The sequence below is a fragment of the Uloborus diversus genome, chromosome 8 (genome assembly GCF_026930045.1).
Source record: "Uloborus diversus isolate 005 chromosome 8, Udiv.v.3.1, whole genome shotgun sequence".
Taxonomy (NCBI): Eukaryota; Metazoa; Arthropoda; class Arachnida; order Araneae; family Uloboridae; genus Uloborus; species Uloborus diversus.
In genome coordinates, this window is record NC_072738.1 from 26,641,719 (window position 1) to 26,664,671 (window position 22,953).

A 22,953-nucleotide genomic window follows, 5' to 3' on the forward strand; every position below is an offset into this window, starting at 1 on the left:
CCACCCATATTTCCATTCTAGCGAGTGTTCGATTCAATGACATTAGAATTTAGTGATTCCTCAAGTCTTTGTCAAAAATGCAGGAACGGTTTGCCCATCGGTGTTTCCAACCAGCTTGAAATCCCCCCCCCCCCCCCGATTATTTCCAAAATTCCCATTTTCATTAAAATCTTCAAAATCCTTGATAGTTTCTGTTTTACCTGGTATGTGGACGCCCTTTGCTGTGGCGAAAATATTTCATCTTGTCAGCAATCACTCTCAATCGGTGATGCAGATTCAACTCTTAAGACATTTTAAGAGCGTACATAATTTTCATTTATGCGTGTAAAGTTTGTAAAAAAAAAACCACAAATGAAAAAAACGAAAGGATGATCGAAAATAGCATGAGAAAAGGCTAAATTTTCAATTAGAGCCCATTGCTTCGAAAAATCAGGGAGAATAGGGAGCAACTCCTCGGTCTGCAATGCAGTGAGTTGGAAATAACAAAGCCATACCTAAGAAAAGTCAAACGGCGCGAGCCGAAAAGCCACTCCTCCAAAAGCACGTTGCAAACAAAACAAGCACATGGCGGAAAACCGAGAGAATGTCGATGTAAATTCGTGGTTATGGAACGGTCCAGCAATATTAAAGCATATTTTTCAAACACTCAATTTTTCTTTTTTCATTAAAAATTAAAAGAAAGTCATTTAATTTCTTTCCGTCCCGACCACCATCTCGGAAATTTTGTCAAGACGGAAATCCGTCCTGAGACGGAAGGTCTTGCACCCATGCCTTTCTGTTTAAATAGAGTTCCATTTCACTTGTAATCAACTATACAAAAAATTGGCAAATAGGAAATTCGGCTTTTCCCGCACTTTTTGGACAGTCGGCCGTTTACTTTAATTAAAGCTACTAATTGAGGGGTAAATAATATATATAATTGTATCAGAATGGGCCAGTATCTGTTTCTTTATTGTTTTGTTAAAACAGTAGGACTGAAGTCGGGGCGATATAAAAACTTTTTAACAAAAAAATTGAACCGCCGAAAAAACTGAAAAGCAAAAAATAATAAACCATTTTAATTAAACCTTAATAACTAAGTTCTTAAACTGATGTAAGTATACCTAAGTATATATTTTTGTAATAATTTAGAGTTTTTAATTAACCTTAATAACTCAGTTCTTAAATTAATGTAAGTATACCTAAGCAGTTTTGAGTCGGTGCCAAACAAGCAAATTAATTATTTTTGTAAAGCGTGAGGCGCAGCGGTGGCGTATGGCGACACGCCCTTCGCCGGAAAATGCCGAGCGTTCACGAAGTTAAACCCGAACGTCGTCGAGTGGTCTCGAAGAAGCACGTGTCGAGTATTTGGCTGCTACTGAGCTTTTGCCTCATATACAACAGTCAAAATGTTTATATCATTGTTCATCATACTGAAGAAGGATTTCTCATCTTGTTAAAAGCTCAAATAAATCGTTTTGTGGGTCATAGTATTATTCAGCGTAAGTATGGCATAACAACTGTAGCCGTAAATTGCATACATGATCCTGAAGATTTTTCTCACTGGTTGTTTGCCTCTCTCGTGCGAGGTCCCAAAGGTTTCAAAGCTCCAACGAGAGGTATTTTTTGTTGTATACGATCTACTAGTATTCATGATTTAATGATGGCGTGTGGAGGGAGCATTTTTTGAAACATTTATGTTTATCGCCGGACATTTCACATTACATTGCTAATTTTATTTGGTTATTTCTTTAAATTTAGGTAATTTAGGGATCTTTGTTTATTTATTGTTTGGCACCGACTCAAAACTACTTAGGTATACTTACATTAATTTAAGAACTGAGTTATTAAGGTTAATTAAAAACTCTAAATTATTACAAAAATATATACTTAGGTATACTTACATCAGTTTAAGAACTTAGTTATTAAGGTTTAATTAAAATGGTTTACTATTTTTTGCTTTTCAGTTTTTTCGGCGGTTCAATTTTTTTTTGTTAAAAAGTTTTTATTTTATAATTTTTGTGGCTATAAGCTACTAATGTGGCTATAATCTGTATGCTTATATTTTTGATTACTTTTAAAATAGCTACCTACCTTACTTTAGCTATTAACATATATATATATATATATATATATATATAATCGTATTTTAACAATTACAGTAAAACCTGTAAAGTTGACCACCCTTGTAAGTTGACCACCTGTCTATGTTGACCGCTTTTGTCAGGAACGGAATTAGCCCTATCTCATATAATGAAGGAAAACCTCCGTAACTTGACCACCTCTCTATCTTGACCACCTGTCTATCTTGACCACTAATGTATGCCAAATTTGGTCTGGAGTATTGTAAAAAACCCTTTGTAAGTTGACCACTTGGTTTTATTTTTTTAAACTTTCTTCAGCATATTATTTTATTTTATTATTTATTTATTTATAATAATAATAATAATAATAATAATATTTTTTTTTGCTACCTTTCAAAGAATGCTTTTAATGCTTTGATGACATACTAGCATTTTACTAACTAAACCAGCAAAATAAAGCTTATGCTGCTCTTTATTCTCCAAACTTGTTTTTCATTTGTTGTTTTATTTGAGATAGCTTTTTGTACTCTGTTCAAAGAAAATAGGGTGTCAGTAGAAAAGTTCAAAGTCTTTTCTTTCAGTTGCAATATGTTGTGGCAACACAGGAATTCTGCTAAAAAGAGCAAGCCTGGATCTATACATTTTGGGTAGGACCCCTCCCTAGTGGTAAGCAGTGTTTATTTGAAAAGCGAATAAGCCTTATGCTAGTTTTTTTTTCCTGTTATTTTATCAATTTCTAGGACCGTCAGCCCTTTTAAGGACGCGGGCCCTTCGCACTGTGGGTATGCAGATCTGGGCCTGCTAATGAGTAATGAGTAAAGTTACATGTTTCTGGTGCAAGGGATTAAAAGATAAAAGAATATTTTAATTTTGCCTTTATAAACTGGGAGAGTCGAGCTTGTTGCTCTTTGTGCTATAAGTTTTACATAAAAAGGCTTCGAAAAGAAAGTTAGCGGAACTTGAGATCAATAAAAAGTAAGAAATATTAAAAGCAATTGAAAATGGAGAAAGACAGAGAAAATTAGCTGGCATATATGGAATTTCTGAGACTATAGTGTCTAATATAGTTAAAAACAAGGGAAAAATAACAAAAGTATTTGAATAGTATTTTTAATTATTGTTTCACTTTCAATAATGTTAAACAATGTAAGTGGAGTTGAACAGAAAGAGTAAGGGTGAATTCCTTAAAAAATGAATACATGGTGCAAGAAATAGCAAACAAACAAAAAAAAAACATTACCCCGCCCTTTATATGTTGACCACCTGTCTAAGTTGACCGCCAAAGTACTGCACCGCAAGTGGTCAACTTACACAGGTTTCACTGTATCTGTTGTGTTACATAAATAATTTTAAAAAAGCAGGCTTTATATACTAACATGGGTAGACCTACAAAAAATGCTGCTCGGATGAGGAAAAGATGTTTAGAAGAATCTATTAATGAGAAAGAAAAAAGGTTGGAAGCAAACAGAAAGAGAATTACATTAACACGTTCACAGAAGAGTTTAGGTCAGCGCGAGGAAAGACTCGAGAATGAGAAGCTACAATCAAATTTACATGGGACCAAATTCTAGGTATACTCTTTACAATAAAAAAAACAACTATCGAAATCAGACTATTCTGTAAAAGTTATGCGTCGTCTTACACGAAAAAAAGTAAAAAACCTGTGAGTGAACAATAACTCACCCCTGTTTTCCATCCTTTAGGATAGGAAATTTTTTTCCAAATTTATATGGGAACAACTTCTGGGAAAATTCTTTCCAATGAAAAAAGAACTATCAAAATCGGACGAACCTGTGAAAAGTAATGCCTGGTCATACATGAAAAAAGAACTTATATATACGGGTCGACTTGAGAACCTCCTCCGTTTTTTCGTCGGTTAAAAAACTAATCCTAATTACAAATACCAGAGATTGAGAGGTCTACACTGCCGTGGGCAGGTCAAAGGCAGTAACTGCATTTTTTTTTCATTTCATTTTTTTTTTTTTGCATTTTGTCATCTATTGTACGTTAGCTTTGTTGTACAAACTAACTTATTTGGTTTCCGCTGAAAAAAATATATAACTCCAACATTTTCTTATTGTTAGTACTACTGAATCCAACACACATTTCTTCAAATATCTCGAAAACTCATTTCTGCAGATACTGCCGCTTACCTGCCCACGGCAGTACACACAAGAGACATACAGGTCTGAAGCTCATTCATTGTGAGCTTTTTTTTTTTTTTTGTAATACCCAACTCAGGATCAAAAAATCTTGGAGTGAACAACTAATCACCCCCTCTCCCCCCCCCCTTAGGGTAGGAATTTTTCCCTCAAATTTATAGGGGAATTACTTCAGGCTATACCCTTTCTAATAAAAAAAGAATATTCAAAATCGGACTATTCTGTAAAAAGTTATGTGTGGTCATACATTTAAAAAAAATATATATATATGTGTCGACTTGAGAACCTCCTCCGTTTTTTCGTCGGTTAAAAATAGTATGTCACCATCACTAAACTTCGCCCTATTTTTTCATACAAATCCTGAATATAAAAAATGTTTGACGACTGGCACTGAAAACTAACCCTAATCACAAGTACCAGAGATTGAGAGGTCTACACTGCCGTGTGCAGGTAAAGGGCTATAACTGCAATTTGATTTTTTTTTTTTTTTTGCATTTTGTCATCATTGTTTGTACGTTAGCTTTGTTGTACAAACTAACTTATTTGGTTTCCGCTAAAAAAAAATATAATTCCAACATTTCAAAGTTGATAGTACTGAATCCACTGCACAATTCAAATATCTCGAAAACTCATTTCTGCAGATACTGTCGTTTACCTGCTCAAGACAGTACACACGAGAGACATACAAGTCTGCATCTCATTCTTCGTGAGGTTTTTTTTTTTTTTTTTTGTTATACCCAATTCAGCATCAAAAAATCTTAGAGTGAACTACTAATTGCCCCCCTTTCCCCACCCTTAGGGGAGGATTTTTTCCCTCAAATTTATATAGGAACAACTTCAGGCTTATACCCTTTCCAATAAAAAAAAGAATATTCTAAATCGGACTATTCTGTAAAAAGTTATGTGTGGTCATATATAAAAAAATCTGTGAGTGAACAACAAATCTCCCCCTTTTCCCACCCTTAGGGTAGGAATTTTTTCGCCAAATTTATATGAGACCAACTTCAGGGTATAACCTTTCCAATAAAAAAAGAATTATCAAAATCGGACTATTTTGTAAAAAGTTATGTGTGGTCATACATTAAAAATCTGTGAGTGAACAACAAATCAACCCCCTTTTCCCACCCTTAGGGTAGGATTTTTTTTCAAAATTTTTATGGGACCACCTTCGGGGTACACCCTTTCCAATAAAAAAAGAATTATCAAAATCAGACTGTTCTGTAAAAAGTTATGCGTGGTCATACATTAAAAAAAAAAAAAGTGTCGAATTGAGAACCTCCTCCGTTTTTTCGTCGGTTAAAAAAGAAAGGTTGATCATAAACGCTGCAACGACATAAACGTCACTTACGAATATTTAACTTTTAAACACGCAGACGCCGCGGTGTTCCTTCCAGAAATTACTGTAGTCAGTGAATTAAAAACTTAGGATTCGCTTGTTTCTTTTGCTTTTGAAAATTGAAGCATGCAGAAAATTATCGGTGCGGCATTGTAAAAATAAGAAAAAATGCACAACTAGAAGTGCTATACTAAAGATAGAAAAGTAGGAAAAAAAAAGGAAAAAGTTGGAAAATAAGGAGAGAGATCTAAAAAGTAGGAAAAATAGGAACTCTTCGGAGTCTGCACTGCTCTATTACATACACTTATTAGATGCAAAAATATTTAATGATAACAAAATATTAGATTGAATAAATTTGAAATTCCTTTTACAAAGTAAATGTTGATTGAATGCACTGAAATAAAGAGGATAAACTACTCACTGTATATACAATATTTCCAAAAACGAGGTAACCACCATCTTTACCATTGGCCCAGACAATATCTGGAAAAAAAAGAAAAAAAAACACACACACACACCATAAATATACTAATTTATTTATATAGTTACATAAAACATTGCTAACTACACTGTCAAAACATTTTAAGTTTTGAGTCACATGAAATGCTTTATCTACCCCCCTAATTTTTTCCAAATTATACATTTATTTGATGTAAATAAAATAAAAAGACATACAAAATATATATACAAAGTTTTCAAGTTTCAGAACTCATGCAATAGCAGGGAAGAAAAAAATCTTTGCACAACTAATCACATCATACAAGAGATTTAGAAATCAGTCTAACTTTTGTCTTTAATGAAGTAGAGTAAAAATATTAGTTTATCTATACTATTGGAATTTTAACAAACATTTTAACATTGTTTGAATTTAAAAATGATCAGTTGATAAAAATTTTTTTTGAAATTTACATCTCTGTACATAAACTAAGAGATGAGTTTCTAGAAATCAAAATTTTCATATTTGTTAAAATTAATGTAGAGTCTGAGGTATGACAGTAAAATTAATCAAACATGCATGTATACATGCATATATTTATAAACATTACATACTGAACTATATAAAATATCAAAGCTTAGTTCAATGCATCAAAGCTTAGGGTGAATATTACATACACACAAATATATCTGTGGGTGCGTACCTTTAATCTCTAAGCTGCATTAAGAGCTATTATGGTAACGTAAATATTTTAAAGAGAAATAAAAGCAAAGCATATCAACAGTAGATATTAGGAGGGAAAATAAATAAATAATTCTTTTTAAAGCATATTTAAAAGTTCAACTTACCATGATCTATACTTAAATATGTAAGCCAAAACAGCAGCATAGAATGGGCTATGGAATCAAATATCCATATCCAAAAAACCTGTATAAAGAAACAATTCATAAAATTAACTTTTATGTTTGACATTACATATGTTGGTTGGCCCAATCAATACTGTTTCTCTATTTTAAGGAATAATTAGTCTCATATTTACAGGGGTTGGAGTGGTGATTTCAAAAATTTTAGGACACAATTGTGATGAACTTTCAGGAAAATTTTAGGACAACAAACTATCAAGTTTTGATTGCTTAAATGTAATTTATAAGCTTGATTTTGGTAGTGGATGATCAAATGCTTCAAATTTAATCTTGAAAACTACAATAGAATGGTGCATATCACACATAAACTGGATTTGTATAGGGAATATACATATATAAATATACAGAATGGGACCGCAAATCCAGAATGCTCGGGACCTCTAACATTACGAATTTTGGAATTTTCCGGATTTTGTATTCTGACTCAAAAAGAAGTGAAAGCTCTCCTGTCGTGTAGTATTTGTCATGCTTTCCTGGTTTCTCTAATATTCGCCCAAAATTTCTTTTACTTTTTGATGATTCTGAATGAAAGTTTGCTTCATTATCTAAAACAAAAGTCGGATATAATTTGCAGCAGCATATAGTCCGTGGTAGTTCCTTTTTGTTACTTTGCCATGTGCCAATCGATACAATAAATAACTCATATTTTAAATAAAAATAACTTGGTACTTTTGTTCAATAAACTTTGTACTGCATGCTTATGAGAAGAAAAAAAGAATTATTGTTAAACAAAAATGGATGTGAAAAGATTGCTGCACAATTACAGCAAAAAAAAAAAAAAAAAAAAAAAAAAAAAAAAAAAAAAAAAAAAAAAAAAAAAAAAACGCTTATTTACACAGCACAATGGCATTGAGAAAATGCTTTAAAAAGGCTGAACTGAAAGTACTGTGTTTTCAACAAGAAATTGCCGAACATTAAAAATTTTGAACTTTTATAATGGAAAAGAAAAGTCCGGTTTTCGGGTCTTCCGGATTTTGAGATTCCGAGATTGGGGTCTCATGCCGTACACACATATATTTTATTAATATGGATATACAGTAAAACCTCTCCTAACGGACACCCTTGTTACGCGAACAATTTTTAATTCCCCGATTCGAAGGCAAATAGCATTATTAAACCCCTGTCCTGCAGACACCCCTCTATTGTGGACAAAAAAAATTGTCCCATTCGTGTTCATATTGGAGGGGTTTTACTGTATATACATACCTTTGCATAAGCGAATGTGAATACATCTCTAGTGATAAATAACAGCAAAAGATTTATCTACTTACATGAACATTGAAAAATTCAGATGTCTGAGAAGTTTTGTATAAGGCAGGGAATTTCAGCCTAGTTTCTGCGCTGCAAGTACGGTCAAACAAACCTATGGCCAACGGCGGGGCAGCTGTAAATATCTAGAAGAATTTCAATGAAAAGAGATCATTTAAAGCAGCTGTAGCATTAAAAACAAACAACTCAAAGGTAGAAACAAGAACTTTCACTTAAGACACTGTACATGCATTTAAAAATCATTTTCAGTACATTATTAGGATCTGTTTTGAGCCTTTTTCAAGCGTCAAATGGATCCTTCAACATTAGGGTGGTTCAAAAAAACGTTTTTTTTAGCTATAGTCCAGGACACCCCCTATTTTTTTTTACACTTACTAAAAGTATTATGCTGTAAAAGTTTTAGTTTCTTACTCAAATTTTAAGATGGTGCTCAATGATCCCTTCATTTAACCTTAGCCATTATCATAGAAAATTCTACAAACTGAGGAATATTTAATTTTCGCAGCTGTTTTTTTTTTTTGTAAATAATTGTTTTATTGCTATGTATATGCATATTTCTAGTGTATATTATAATATGTAGCAATGTTTTTTCAGTTCGATGTATTTTTTTTAAACCTCTCCCCATGCTATTGAAGTTTTGGGGAGGGGGTTGAGCACCCTCTTTCAGTTGAAATAGGAAGCTGAAATTCTTCCAGCATATTGCTATCCACAAGTCTAAAAATATTGAGGGGTGTCCCGGTTTCTAGGAGAAACTTTTTTTTTAAACACGTATTTTTGAACCACACTATCCAACATATTCACCATGGCAAGTGAATAAAAATAAACTTCTTTCAAAAGCATCATTTATCTTTTTCCTATTGTATAAAACTTACATAGGTGATTTAATGCTGACTAACTTTTCATTGACATTTTTGACAATACTTTTTTATAGTTTCATTACTCACATCCAAAAAAAGTAAATTTACCTTTACATAGTTAACAATTTTTTGGGGAAACAAAAAAAATAGATTTTTAAGAACTTTTTAAAGAACAGTTCATGAAGAGGAAGTAAACAATGTCACTAACGGAGGAAAGTTTTCATGTAAAATGTTAAAAAGATGGAAATTGATTATTATTTAACTATTTTATACTCACAACATTATATAAGCCAATAGTCCACCGTTCGAAAAGGGTTTGTCCAGACCAGCCACTGACCATGGCAAACCACAGCTATACGAAAGGAAACCGATACCATTATCTACATACACTAAATAATGACTATTACAGAACTCGAACATTTTGATAGCTAACTAAGGTAAACACACCAGTAGTGGCCAGTGCTTCAGTCATGACCACTTGAAGGTTTACGTTTGAAAAAATAGGATCCCAGGTTTTCCCAATGGATTCAAATGTGCAGGACGTAATACCTCCTGCACACTTGATGCCCTTTAGAATCCATTGGGAGACCGGGAATCCTATTTTTTCAAATATAAACCTTGAAGTGGTCACGACTGAAGCACTGGCCACTACTGGTGTGTTTACCTTAAATGTCAACAAGGGAAAAAAGAGGAAAAAAGGAAAAGTAAGGGGGGAAAAAAGAGAATCCTGCCAATATTTTCTTTTAAATTGTGTATTGAAATAAAGTTTACACAGTATTAAAAATAAATAAACAAATAAATTTTTCATGACCATGCTACTTGTAAAAGTTCTCAAAAGAATGTTTACTTTGTACCTTAATAGTAATCCTAATAACCAATAACCTTATTCACTAATTTAATGCTAGTTGTATAACAGGAAAATACAAAACTAACCTCAATAACATACAAGCAGATGTTTTTATGAAATGAATACAAGATGAGTTTGCATAAACGTGCATGACTCCATGCACCATGAACAAGTAACAATCTCGTCAAAAAGCGAAACTGCAAAGGAGAAAAAAATACAACAATTATATTCCATGGAAGCCCGAGGGCATAAAAACTATTTACAAAAAACTAAAATCTAATGAGATCAAAAGGAACAAAGTTCAGAAAAATAATTTTTACCTGAGCTATAGAGTAGTCAGAAGCACAAGTTGCTTGCAAGCCTTCATATCCACTGATACCAATGCCAACATGAGCGGCCTGCATCGGATTAAAAGATATTTCAATTTTTATGTATCAACTATTTAATATACATAGCTTTTAAAAAAGATTTAAATAAATAACACTGACAAACGAATCAGATTTTTGTCAAAGAGGAAGAAGAGATAAACTTAATAAATTTCTAATCTAAACATAGATAGAGGACACCAAGGGTAATATTTTTTGGAATTCAGCAATGATCAAAGCATTTCAGAATTAAATAATAGGGTCTTAGAAACAAATCACCTGTATCATTGCAACATCATTTGCACCATCTCCTATGGCCAAAGTTACAGTATTAGTAGCACAATGTACCATTTCAACAACTTCAGCCTTTTGAATAGGAGACACTCTGAAAAATTATTACATTGATTACACTAGATCTGTAACGAATGCAGTTAGAAAAATAAAATTACAAAGTTACTAAACAATATTACAAAATTTATCCGATGAATGTAATAAATAAATTTAAACAATTTAAAAAAGGGGGAAAAAAGTAAATTTGAGGTGTTTACTCTCAACTATAATTTAAACTGTAGTAACAATTTATTGACTAAATACAAATGAAGAAAAAGTTCCGTTTGCACTTTAAACAAATATGAATAAGTCAAGTTATAATTAGTCAAATGTAACAGTTTGATTAATAGTCACTTCCAGTGACTAACTGATTTCGGATGAACCGTGCAAATGGTAGCTGCGGGGGACTTCGGGGTGTCATGCCATGACTAACTGGTTTTCATTTTACAGCATTAATTTTAACTATGCAGGTTTTTGAAATAAACCAACAAAGTGACAAGCAGTGCTGTACAGATAACCAAAAAATTTTAAAGTCACTTTAAACACTATTTTCTATAAGCTCTCTTTGCTGACTGGCCGATTCATAGTTATTTTTTGAAGGAAAAGTATTATCTTGTAACCATTTAAAAATTTAAAAAAAAAATAAGCTATTGGCTATCTTAAACTCTTCCTGAGGTAAGAGAAATTAGGGTTGTCAATAGCAAAAGATTGAAGAATAGCTGTTGTAGTCCTGGCTACATGGATTAATAAAAGCAGAGCAGCATTTTAAAAGGTTCAAACAGATTTTGCATAAAAGAAACATAAAAATGACAAAAATTGCTTGACTTATGCTTTTTTTTTCACATAAAGTTTCAATGTTTTCATTACTATACAAATATTTTTCTGAAAAGCAATAAATTCAAGATCTATGTACTAAATAGTGCTTAGAAATCAAATACAGCATAAAAAACTCCTTCATATATTTAGTTTATAAAACACTGCCTGAAGTGCACAAATTTGTCAGAAAATGCATTTTTATACAAAATTACATGTTTTGACTACTTAGGATTATACTTGGTATATACACTATAGACAGATGGCAATACAAACAGAGAGACTATTTTATATGCACATAAAGACAATCTATTAAAAATTAAGGCAGTGAGAAGCAGAGATGTAAGTGGATTTTTTAAAGTTTTGAGTAAATTTTGAGTGAAGCTCAAACCATATGTAGGATTTCATTGCAATTTTTTTTATTTTTAATATATTATGTTGTTCAGCAGCAACCTATCAGGACTACTAAAACCATCTCTTGCTCCAAATTAAATACGAGTCCCATCAATTTCTTGTACTTGCTATCTACAAAATTTTAGTTTTGGCATTTACATCCCTTTGTTTCTGGATGCCTCGATTTATTATCAATTCATGCAACATTAATTTTTTATTTTCCAATGGCAGGTAAAAACCCCAGTATCGTTCCAAAAACTCCGGGAGTACAGTGTAGGGCAGTGCTTCATACATTAAAAATATTGCTTGTCAAATTATTAATGTAATTGTGCAATAAAAATATTTTTAACCACACAGCATCAATTTGAAATACAAAAAATAATTGAAAATACATAAAAGAACAATAACAAGAAATTTTTGATTAAAACTATATTGATATTTGAATTAATATGCAGGACCAATGGATCAGTATCATTTAAAGAACTTTTAAAAAATATATAAATGTAATTTGGTACATTTAAAAGCTCTTTCAAGGTCTTAAAACTACAAATATTTTTAATTGATAAAACAGTTATATGCATTGCACCAGTCTGAAAAGAACAAATAAAAACTTACCTACAACAAATAACACTTTTACATGACAAAGCAATATCTACAAAATCTCTTCTGACATCAGATGATAAAGCATATTTCAATGTCTGTAAAGTAAACAAATAATGAAGACTTTGCTTTTAAAGGTTTAACTTAATACCTTAAAAACCACTAAAAAATTCGAAAATTGTAGGCATAAAACATAATAGTTTATTAATTTTTCTTTCTTTCATTAATGCTCTTAACAAAATAAATTTGTAAATTAAGCTTAAGAAAAAAGATAATTTCAGAACATAAGAACTCAAAGATATAACTTACTTTTCCATCTATAATTAAAGCAACATCATGTTCTCTTCTTAACAAGTCACCAAAATCATGAATGTGTCTTCCTATAGCTTCTCTTGTATTCTATATTAATTTTAAAATTATCAATGTAAGAAAGTAAACTATGAATTTAAAAACCTTTCTCATAAATATTATATTAATACCAAAATTTGCATAAATACTAAAGCTAATAGTGCTAAAATCAACATCTGATCAAGGGTGTATTTAGATTTGTGATTTTTAAAAATATTTTGTGATTCATCTAAGATGAAGAGATGAGCTTCATAGAAATAGGCATTTGTGTCCCACATTGCGTGTGATTATGATTCTTTTATCACAAAAGGAACAATATTTCACGCGCATTTTGCTTGAAATATATATGTATATATATATATATTTTTTTTTTCCAAAAAACATTACCCTACACTAATTTAGGGTAATGAAGTATCGGTTTTGAGGTACATTAAAATTAATGAAGTAAGCATTTAACATGCCAGGAATCAATATATTATCCCTCTCTCCTTCAGACTTTCACTATTTTAGCATTAAACATTTACTTCAATGAAAATGTATTCTACCAACTGTTCCAAACACAATTTATTTATAGCCAAGAACTATTGTTTAAGACTAGTCTACCTGTTAGATTTTTTATTATTTTTATTTGAAGTTTTCTAGAATATTGTTTTATTTTTACAGACATTTTCCTGTATTTTTTAGATCATCAAAATACAGACTTTAGTAATGGACAATACAGATAGAAGAAAAGCAGAAAAAAAAAAAAAAAGAAAGTACTTACGTCTAAACTAGTTTCATTAATGACAAGAAGAGCCATTGTTTGTGTCAAGAGTTTGCATGAATAGCCTGGAAATAAAAGATTTCTTTTTACGATATTTTAAACTTCAAATGATTAAATAGATAAAAAACTAATAATTTAAAATAGTAATAAATAAATTAAATAAAAAACTAAACTTTAAATTCTCTTAGATAATTATGATAATTATCAGGAACAATCATGTTTTGAGTTGAAATGTCGAGATTTGAAGGGATATCATACTACTAAATGCAAATACTACTAAAAAATGCCTTTTTAATTTAACACAAGCAGCTTCAATTGCCAAATATTTACCAATATTTATTGCAGTTTCTTGCTTATCACCCGTCAAAACCCAGAACTTTATATCTGCTTTTAGCAAGTCAGAAATAGCTTCTGGAACACCCTAGGAAAATACATAAAAATGAATGAAAATACATCCAGAAGATGGGCAATACAAAATAAAACGAGCTGATGTGTGCATCACATGACTTCCTTTTACTCCAATTTAATGTCATTTCCCCATTACTGGCAATTTTAATGTGATTCAATAGTCTACTCTCTAAATATCACCAACAGTGGCCAAATTGAAACAGATTTAAAAAAAAAAAAAATCGCCAAATTTGTCGCCAACTTGGCGACCAAAAGACTGGCGATATATCGCCAAGTGTCCGCCAAATTATAACATCACTTGAGTTAACATCGAAATTAACAATGATTTCCCCCCAAAAAGGGGCAAAAGACCCCTTTAGAAACACCCGAATGCAACCAAAAGGGGAGGTGCACAACTAGACACCACTAGGAGTCTATGTACCAAATTTCAATTTTCTAGTACATTCCGTTCTTGAGTTATGCGACATACATACGCACATACATACATACGTACATACAGACATCACGAGAAAATTCATTGTAATTAACTTGGGAATTGTCATTATGGATATTTCGCGTGTCTATACGTTCTTAGGCACTTATCCACATGTGGTCGAGTGGAGAAAAAAAACTCAATATTCATTCGGGGGTGAGTAAAATGGAAATTAAGGTCGATTTTCGAGTGAAATTTTTTTTTTGCAAATACAATACTTCCTTTTTTGTAAAAGGAAGTAAAAAGAAGCATATAGCAAAGTATTGAAACCGAAAATGCAATGAAGAGTTAAGGAGATTATGTTTGTATTTCAAACCATAATTTAAAACATTTAATTTTGAAAGTGAGTTTGTTTTAGCATTTATTTTTGCAAGGAAACCCAGCAGATGGTACTAATGGAAAAAAAAGGGAGTTGCTTCAGTCAAAAAATGTTAGGTTTCGATATTCCCACCGACTACACAAATAATTTTCAACAAAAAACCATAATCAACTAGTATTCAAGATAAAATAGTTAAAATAAACTCAATTTCTCTCTAACCTGAGAACAAATACAATGATTTCAAAATCACAAATAGAAGCATTTATATTTGCAGATTTTCAAAAGGTTAATTCTGCTTTGTTAATTTTTTTAAACGAATTAATACGTTTTTAGTATATGTTACTAGTCTTGATTCTTTTCTTTCCTCCTTGTTGAATATATCTACCCTTAACCTTAGTAGCACATAAGTGAAATTTAATTGCAGATGAACAAAGACAGCAAGTCAACTAATTACAAGATGAGGCTCTGCCAGCACTTGAATCCATGAGGCAGAATTTCCACTTATTTTGATGTTGCCCGTCAATGCGTTGAATAACATAAACATTTATTAGCACATAAGTTTCTAAAGTTACTTCTAGCAATTGCTACTAATTATTCTATGTACATATATGGATAATTGCCCGATTTGCCCAATACTTTTATTTTCTTCTCTTATTTACCATATTCAAAAATAATAGAAACTAAATAACAGCAGAAAAAATCTTTATATATAATCAGTAAAATATTATTAAAGTATTTACCTCCTGCAATTTATCTTCAATGGCAGTAGCTCCAAGAAGAGTTAAATTCTATAACAAAAACCAAAATCTAAACCTCAATCCAAAAGATAAAACACAGAAACATATGTTCTTGAAAAATTAATATTATGAACAAAAAATATTTCTAATACATTTTCTTTCACTGTACAGTCAACTCACTTTATAAATCTGAGTGTTTGCTTTATTTTTCACTTATTGGAGTCGTTATGTCAAACGGTTGCTAGATCAAATGAATTGATAACATAATACAATTCAAATAATTCTTTTTTTTAATTGATAAAAGTAATGATTTTATCCAAAATTTTAAAATTTCATTCAAAGAAATTAACTTGAAAAACACTATTATACCCATGAAACAAATGAAAAAAATATTTAGTCAAACAAAATAAATTATTGAAGAGTCATTTCACAATCTTACTTATTACTTTGCGAAAAACCGACAAGTTAGAAAGTTCTACAAATACGTACAGTTTCAATGAGTTGAGCAGCATCCTGAATCTTTCTTTCTCTGTATTGAAGAGCTGTACTGGCTTTATAATAAGTATGCTTCCATTCCTGAAATACATCAAAAACAGTTAGTCAAAAAACGTAACTGCATCTTGAGGATATAAATGAACATAAAATAATACTTTACTTCATAAACCTCTGGTGATATGTCGGCAACTGCAAGGCATAGTGTCCTAAGACCTGAAATTTTTTTTAAATTGCATCAGATAATTTATTTTGAATACAAGAATATGAATTAAATGTTTTTGCCTCTCAATATTAATGTAAATAAATTCAATGCAAACTCAGGGCCGATCGTAGCAGGTGTGCACCGCACAAGGGCGGCCGAAGCAAGAGGCGGCCGCAGGGCGCATCATGTAGTTCTTATAATCAAGAAAAATTCCTCAAGACTTTCTCACAAGATAACTTATAATAAGTCGAATAAATATGCTGAATTTTAAATGCTCAATTGTCAAAGTAAGTATCGATTTCCCGACAGCATATAGCATAGTTTAAGAAAAATAGAATGTTTGGGAACATTGTGTTGGCTCATTGTCCATTAATATTTACTCTTTACACACATGCTTCATTTGGTTGCAAAATTTGTGACAGAACCGGTAATCAGGCATGGATCAGGCCCCTCCTGAAGCATGAAAGGGTGCCTTCTAAAAGGAGCACCGAGGACGGCCACTAATGTTTACCCCCCAAGCTTTTATAGACCTAAACATTGAAGACATTTTTTCCATTCGTTTTTTTCATTTTCAAGAAAGTGGAAAATTGCGACTCCTTTGAGAGTCAAACATATATGAATGAGGAACTAAAATTTAGTAATTTTCCCCCTTTACGGCAATTTTTTCTAATTAAAATCCTGAATGAACTGCCCAGTTTCAGATCAGGTAGGAGAACAGGACTCTTGCCCCGGGTAGTAAATTGAAACGAAGATCCAAAAGGATGCCATGACCTCCTTGACGAGACTAAAGAAGGCTTAAAATTGCGTTTCTAGGATTTTAATTTTGGAACATTTCACTGGTTGAACCACTGATCGTAAGGACCCAATTAAGTCTCTGATTCACCCCTTCCACCTTAACTTAATCAAAAATAGCCTAAAAATGTTGGCTCTGAAATCTGAAATGTGTTTTTAGAGGACAGCCTTTCCTAATGTCATCAAAAATTGCTTAATGACATTTTTCGGATTTCTTTTTCGAAATTTTTGCAATGGACTTTTTGCGATTACTACCAAAGACAATCTCAATTAGCGTCTTTAGAGAAGCACCTAATCCCACCCCCTCCTACTTAATTTAATGAAAAACAAACTAAAATTGCATTTTTCAGACATTCGTTTCAAGAACTTTCGGGGAAGGACCCCGGATCCCTCTTTTCTCCAATGCAATCACCATACCTCAAAATTTCGTTTTTAGACGGTTCCGTGGAGCCACAGAACCCTTCCTGCCTAAACTGGCCTGAAATTGACTTCAGTTTCTAAGAACAGTTCGTGAGGGCACACTGAACCCCCGCCCGCTCTTAGTTCCATCGTTATCAAACAATGCATAAAATACGTTTTTGGGACTTCAATTTCAAAAAAATTCCGGAGGAGAACTGCTTGGCTTATGTAACTTTTCATCGCACTAGGGCATACCCATCAATCGCCGAGGTGAGGTGGACAAAAGTCTATAGTTGTATTTTTCAGATATTAATATCGAAAAATATCCGTAAGATCCGCCGAAGCTTCCCAGTATCGTTAACGTCACCAAAGATAGTATAAAATTGCGCTTTTAGAAACATCCACTTGGGAGCTTCAAAACCCTTCCTTCTAAAAATAGCCTATAATGGATTTTAGTTCTGAAAAATATTTCGGTTTGGAATATTTTCACGTTTCCCCTTTCGTTTTTAAATTTTGCCAAAAATGGGTTTTTGAAACAATAGTGCCGAGAAATTACCGGAGGAAAGTCGCCAGATCCCCTTACGTCACCAAAGATAGCCAAAATTTGCGATTTAAACTTCAATTTCGAAAAGCTTCGATGGGAGACGATTGAATCTCCCTCCCTCTAGCAACGTCAACAAAAGTAACCCAAAATTGCGTGTTTAAAACTTCAGTTTCGGAAAATTTTCGGGAAGAGCACCGATCCTTCCTACGCTACAGTCGCAAAAAATAGCTTCAAACTGATTTCAATTTTGAAAGAATTTTAGGAAAGAACAACAACATTACTATCTCCTGAATTCTCGTAAAAGTTCCTAAAATTGCGATAATTGACGTCAATTTCGAAAATTTCTCCATGCACCTTGAGCATACCCGACTCTTTTGTCCTTGCAACCGAGCACAACCAAAGATTAACTAAATCTATTTTTCATACGCCAATTTCGATAATTTTCTTGGAGCAATCCCCCCTCCCCGGATCCCCCCCTCCCGCTTTCCCCTCCTCCGTCCTTCCTCTGATGTCACCGCAGACAGACTATAAAATGCGTTTTTAAGACTAGTAAATTTTGGTATTTATTACTTTCGTCAAAGATATAAATTGTACCTAAGGAGTTTCTTACTATAAAACTTTTCTTCCTTTTTATAAGTTTATCAATCTTCTGTTTTTTTTTTGAGCAATCACGATTGCTTATTGCTTTCATTTGACGGTTTTGATATGATATCATTATATTTTCCCGCCAGCACCACCGTCGACCGGCTCCCCACGATGCTGCTCCTATAGCGAAAGCCGTCTCCAGGTTGCGTTCATATCCTACACACACGCGCATACATACACACAAACACATACACACATACACCTACACAAACACATACAGAAACACATATACACACAAACATATACACACACATACACCTACACACATACAGAAACACATACACACACACAAACACATACAGACACCTACACATACACACACACCAACACATACACACACTCATACATACAGACACCTACACATACACACACACAAACACATACATACACACAACTACCCACATATTCATGCATGCACACAGACACAAACACATATACCTACACACACATACACATACCCCATACACACAAACACACATACCTCCCCCACACACAAGCACACACGCCTACACACTCGTGGTTGCGAAAAACATAATTTGAATTCAAGATGTCAAAATTCAAATTAATTTTTTTTCCTTTCTTTTTTAAATTGGAACTTGGTATAGAAATTTGGAGAAAGATTTTTATGGACGTTAAAGATTAGTCAAAATATGCAAATTACTCTTTAGGGGCGGTACATTAGGTCTTTGCACGCGGGCGGCCGACACCCTAGGATCGGCTCTGTACAAACTATCTCTCAGTGGCGACAATAATGGTGCATTTTTAAAAAATTTAAAATGAAATAAATATTGACTTAAAACCTGAATTTAATGCTCTTTCTTGCCAGAATATAGGCACAAAGTCCGTTAAAATAACTGGCTCACGATGGTAAATGGTTTAAACCATAGTGGTAAATATTTTTAATCGAAGGGTTAGGGGCAAGAATGTGATATGCCACATGATGAAATTTTCCAGGTAGCCAATTTCCAACTTATAAAAAGTATTTATAGAATTTTTCAAAGGTATTATGCATTCTATATTCTGCAATACTAAGACCAGATATGTTTTTCTCCAAATGACATTATCCATTATCATGTTTAATTCAATTTTAGTGATGAGAAACAAAAATTTTGATCTAAAAGTCACTCCTTGTAGCTTGTCACATTTCTGCAACAAGCCTTTCAATTTCATAATTTAGAAGAAAAGGCTGCAAGCTTTAACTAAACACTATTAATTTAAACCACAGGTTGACACACTTTTCTGTCCATTGGACCACCTATCTAATTTTCTGCTTTACGTAGACTGAAAAAAATTTAAGTATACAATTTGTGTGTGTGTTTGAATGTAAAAGTTGCAACAATTTGTTTTCCTTAGAGAATCTTTTCACAACCAGATTTTAAACTAACATTGTCTTCTGAAGATTTGTTGATACATGCTTATTATACAATTATGCAAGGTGTCTGAAAAGTGCTTGACATGTTTTAAAAATTCATAGAAAAGCAACAACTGTTGTATGAATATGCAGTTTGCTCCATAATACTTTACAAATTCAAAATTTTTTTAATGACACAGTAAAAAGTAGGAAAAGGAAAAAAAAGTAAAAATAGTCCAGTAAAATTAGGATTTTTTGCACCACAAATTTATAATTAAGAAATATTTTCAGAATTAGTTTCTCATAGTATGTAAAGTAAATCCTAAAAAGTCCCCAAAGATCTCATGTGAGCTTCCATCCAAAATGGCGGATCAAAAAGATGACCGCCTAGTACTTTTTGTTTTCCTTATAACTCTGCAAAAATAAAGATTTTTCAGTTCTGAAAAAAACTGTATGCTCTAAAAGTAATACTGTTTTGATATATACTCTACAGTAGCCAATGAAATAGTTCAAAAAATTGTTTTGACATCAAAAGCTAAAATTTCTATTTCCTACGTAATATGCAGCAGAATGAAAAACCTACTAAAAAAAAAGAAGTTTTTACGGTATTCTTTTTAAAATATGAACTTCAAAATGATTGATATATTCCATTTATTGAATAATCAAGTAGCTTTTATTCAATTTCTGAAAGAAATCTTACCATTTCTAGCTTTGGAATAAGAATATGATAATGGAAAAAATGTGACCTTATAATGAATTTTCAAAAAAAATTGCAGAATATCATTTATTTAGTACTTTAAAAACTGACATATAATGTTTTTTTTAAAAGCATGTAAGATATATAAAGAGAAGATAGTAATGTCAGCAAAAATCTAGAGAAAAAAAAAGCATCAACATTCAATATCACAATCCTCATCTTTGAAACTGTGCACAGAAGTTGAATTTTTACATGTTTCACCCAGGGGCGGATCCAGACAGAATTTTCGGAGGGGGCCATTTGAAAAAATATGATGCTTTGGGAATTTTAGAATTTTACAAATATCAATATAGAGCCCACCTTTAAACCAGAGCATTTTTTAGGAATTTTCACTAGGCGACACAAGTTGAACATAAAGGCTGTAACCTTTCCAGTAATATTCCTCTTTTCTTTAACAAACGTGTATTATTTTAAGAGGAATCGGATATGAACCAACCGTAAGTATAATATTAATTCCGAAGAAAAGGGGGCCCAGGGGTTTCTCCCCCGTAAAATTTTTTGAATTTTTAGTCTTAAAAACGCATTTTAGACTATCTCTGGTAATGTTAGGGGAGAAGAGGTTCGGTGGCGATCAGCTGCATATTTTTCGAAATTGTAGCTCTAAGAATGCAGTTTTAGACGATCTTTGATGATGTTAGAGAGAGGAGAGATTTGAGGACCCATCAAAGGTAATTTTTCTGATTTGTAATCTTTAGAAATGCATTTTAACTGTCTTTTGCTACATTAAAGGCTCGGGTGCGAGCTCCCCATCCCCGGACCATTTTTCGAAATTGAAACCTTGAAAACGCAAACATTATCTCCAATAATGTTACAAAGGAGGAGCGGGGGGCTCTTTTTTTGCAATTGTAGAGCTAAAAACGCAGTTTAATACAATCTTTTCGTGATGATAAGTGGAGGAGAGATTCGAGGGCCCACATAAAGAAATTTTTCTGAGGATAATTTACAGTCTTAAAGATGCATTCTAATTACCATTGGTAATGGTAAGGGAGAAGAGGTTTGGAGCGCTCCCCCGGAAATTGTTTGAAATTGTAGCTCTAAAAAGGCTGTTTTTAGACGATTTTTGGTGATGTTAAGGGGAGGAGAGATTAAAAAGCCCATCCCAGGAATTTTTTTTAATTTATAGACTTAAAAACGCATTCTAGACTGACTATCTTTGGTAAGGTTAGGGGTTGAAGAGATTGTGAGGTCCTCTCGCAAAATTTTTTCGAAATTGAACTCTTTAAATTGCAAATGTAGGCAATCCATGATTCATGAGTAACTTTTAAAGGACCAGCAATTTTTCGAAATTGAAGCTCCAAAAAAGGAATTCTTGAAAACTTTCAATGATGTTAGGGGGAGGGGAGTTCTCTCCCGGAAACATTTTGAAACTCAGGCGTTTAAAACAAAATTCAGGCTGATCTTGAACGATGTTGGCGAAAAGGAGAACCCTCCCCTGGATACTTTTACAAGTTACTTTTTTAAACGCAGTTTGTAGACGATCTTTGGTAATATTAACAAGAAGAGTGGTTTGGAGGGTCCCATATTAAAAAGGGAATGAAGAATAATTACATAGCACATCATAAAGCCAGGTTCAAACTTAAATCTAACTTTAACTAAATGCGCAATAATTAAATGTATTATATTATTAACTTTTTGTTAACAAATTTTCGTTCGTCTGTTCGGATGGAATATTGAAACAGGTAGTATATCTATTGACAGGTTAGTAAAAAAATATTTTAAAAATATTAAATACATAAAAAGTGTTTCTTTAAAAAGTTCTGTACAAATTTCTTTGAAGCTTAAACTAGGAGCTGCTTTTATTTCCAATGTACATAAGCATAGGTTTTTTGCAACGTAAATTTGTAAGCAAAGTTCATACTTTTAGTTTGAAAATTAGAAAAACTAAGTTTTTGAAATGAAACACATTTAAAATATGAAAAAGAACAGCACAAAAGCGTTATATCATACAAAATCTTAGGATCTAATTGCGCTTATGTTTTTTTTCTCAAAATGGAATTTCCTTTTAGTTTCAACTTAATATTGCATATGATATAGTTAATCTGTGTAGGTGTTAATTACTAAAATAACTAACCATTTCTTAAATCAGGTCTTATAGTTTTTGTCTTATCCAGCAGCGAGATATTGGCTTGTTGGGGGGTGTGAATCTATTTCTCAAAATACCATATTTTTATATCGAATTACATATGAAACTAGACAGAAATTTTCTCTAGATTTCAAAATCGTGGTTATTTTTTTATCTGCCATTAACAGTAAAAAATATGCTTACCTTCCAAAGAGTCCGGAAACCATCCAGCTATTCTTGCTCGCTTTGTGGGAGACACCGTGGT

At 32.4% G+C, this 22,953-nt stretch overlaps 1 protein-coding gene across 1 annotated transcript in view; it reads right to left on the minus strand.

Moving 5' to 3' along the window:
• LOC129227982 (phospholipid-transporting ATPase IA-like) overlaps window positions 1–22,953 on the minus strand; it is an 85,020-nt gene that overhangs the window by 33,229 nt on the left and 28,838 nt on the right. Inside the window, exons 7-20 of the mRNA XM_054862608.1 lie at window positions 16,097–16,149; window positions 15,931–16,017; window positions 15,445–15,492; window positions 13,836–13,926; window positions 13,506–13,570; window positions 12,704–12,793; window positions 12,410–12,492; window positions 10,538–10,643; window positions 10,214–10,291; window positions 9,980–10,090; window positions 9,324–9,398; window positions 8,192–8,314; window positions 6,846–6,924; window positions 5,983–6,044 (exon numbers count right to left, since the gene is read on the minus strand). Coding sequence (XP_054718583.1) covers window positions 5,983–6,044; window positions 6,846–6,924; window positions 8,192–8,314; window positions 9,324–9,398; window positions 9,980–10,090; window positions 10,214–10,291; window positions 10,538–10,643; window positions 12,410–12,492; window positions 12,704–12,793; window positions 13,506–13,570; window positions 13,836–13,926; window positions 15,445–15,492; window positions 15,931–16,017; window positions 16,097–16,149 — 1,151 coding nt within the window. The remainder of the gene's footprint in view (window positions 1–5,982; window positions 6,045–6,845; window positions 6,925–8,191; window positions 8,315–9,323; window positions 9,399–9,979; window positions 10,091–10,213; window positions 10,292–10,537; window positions 10,644–12,409; window positions 12,493–12,703; window positions 12,794–13,505; window positions 13,571–13,835; window positions 13,927–15,444; window positions 15,493–15,930; window positions 16,018–16,096; window positions 16,150–22,953) is intronic.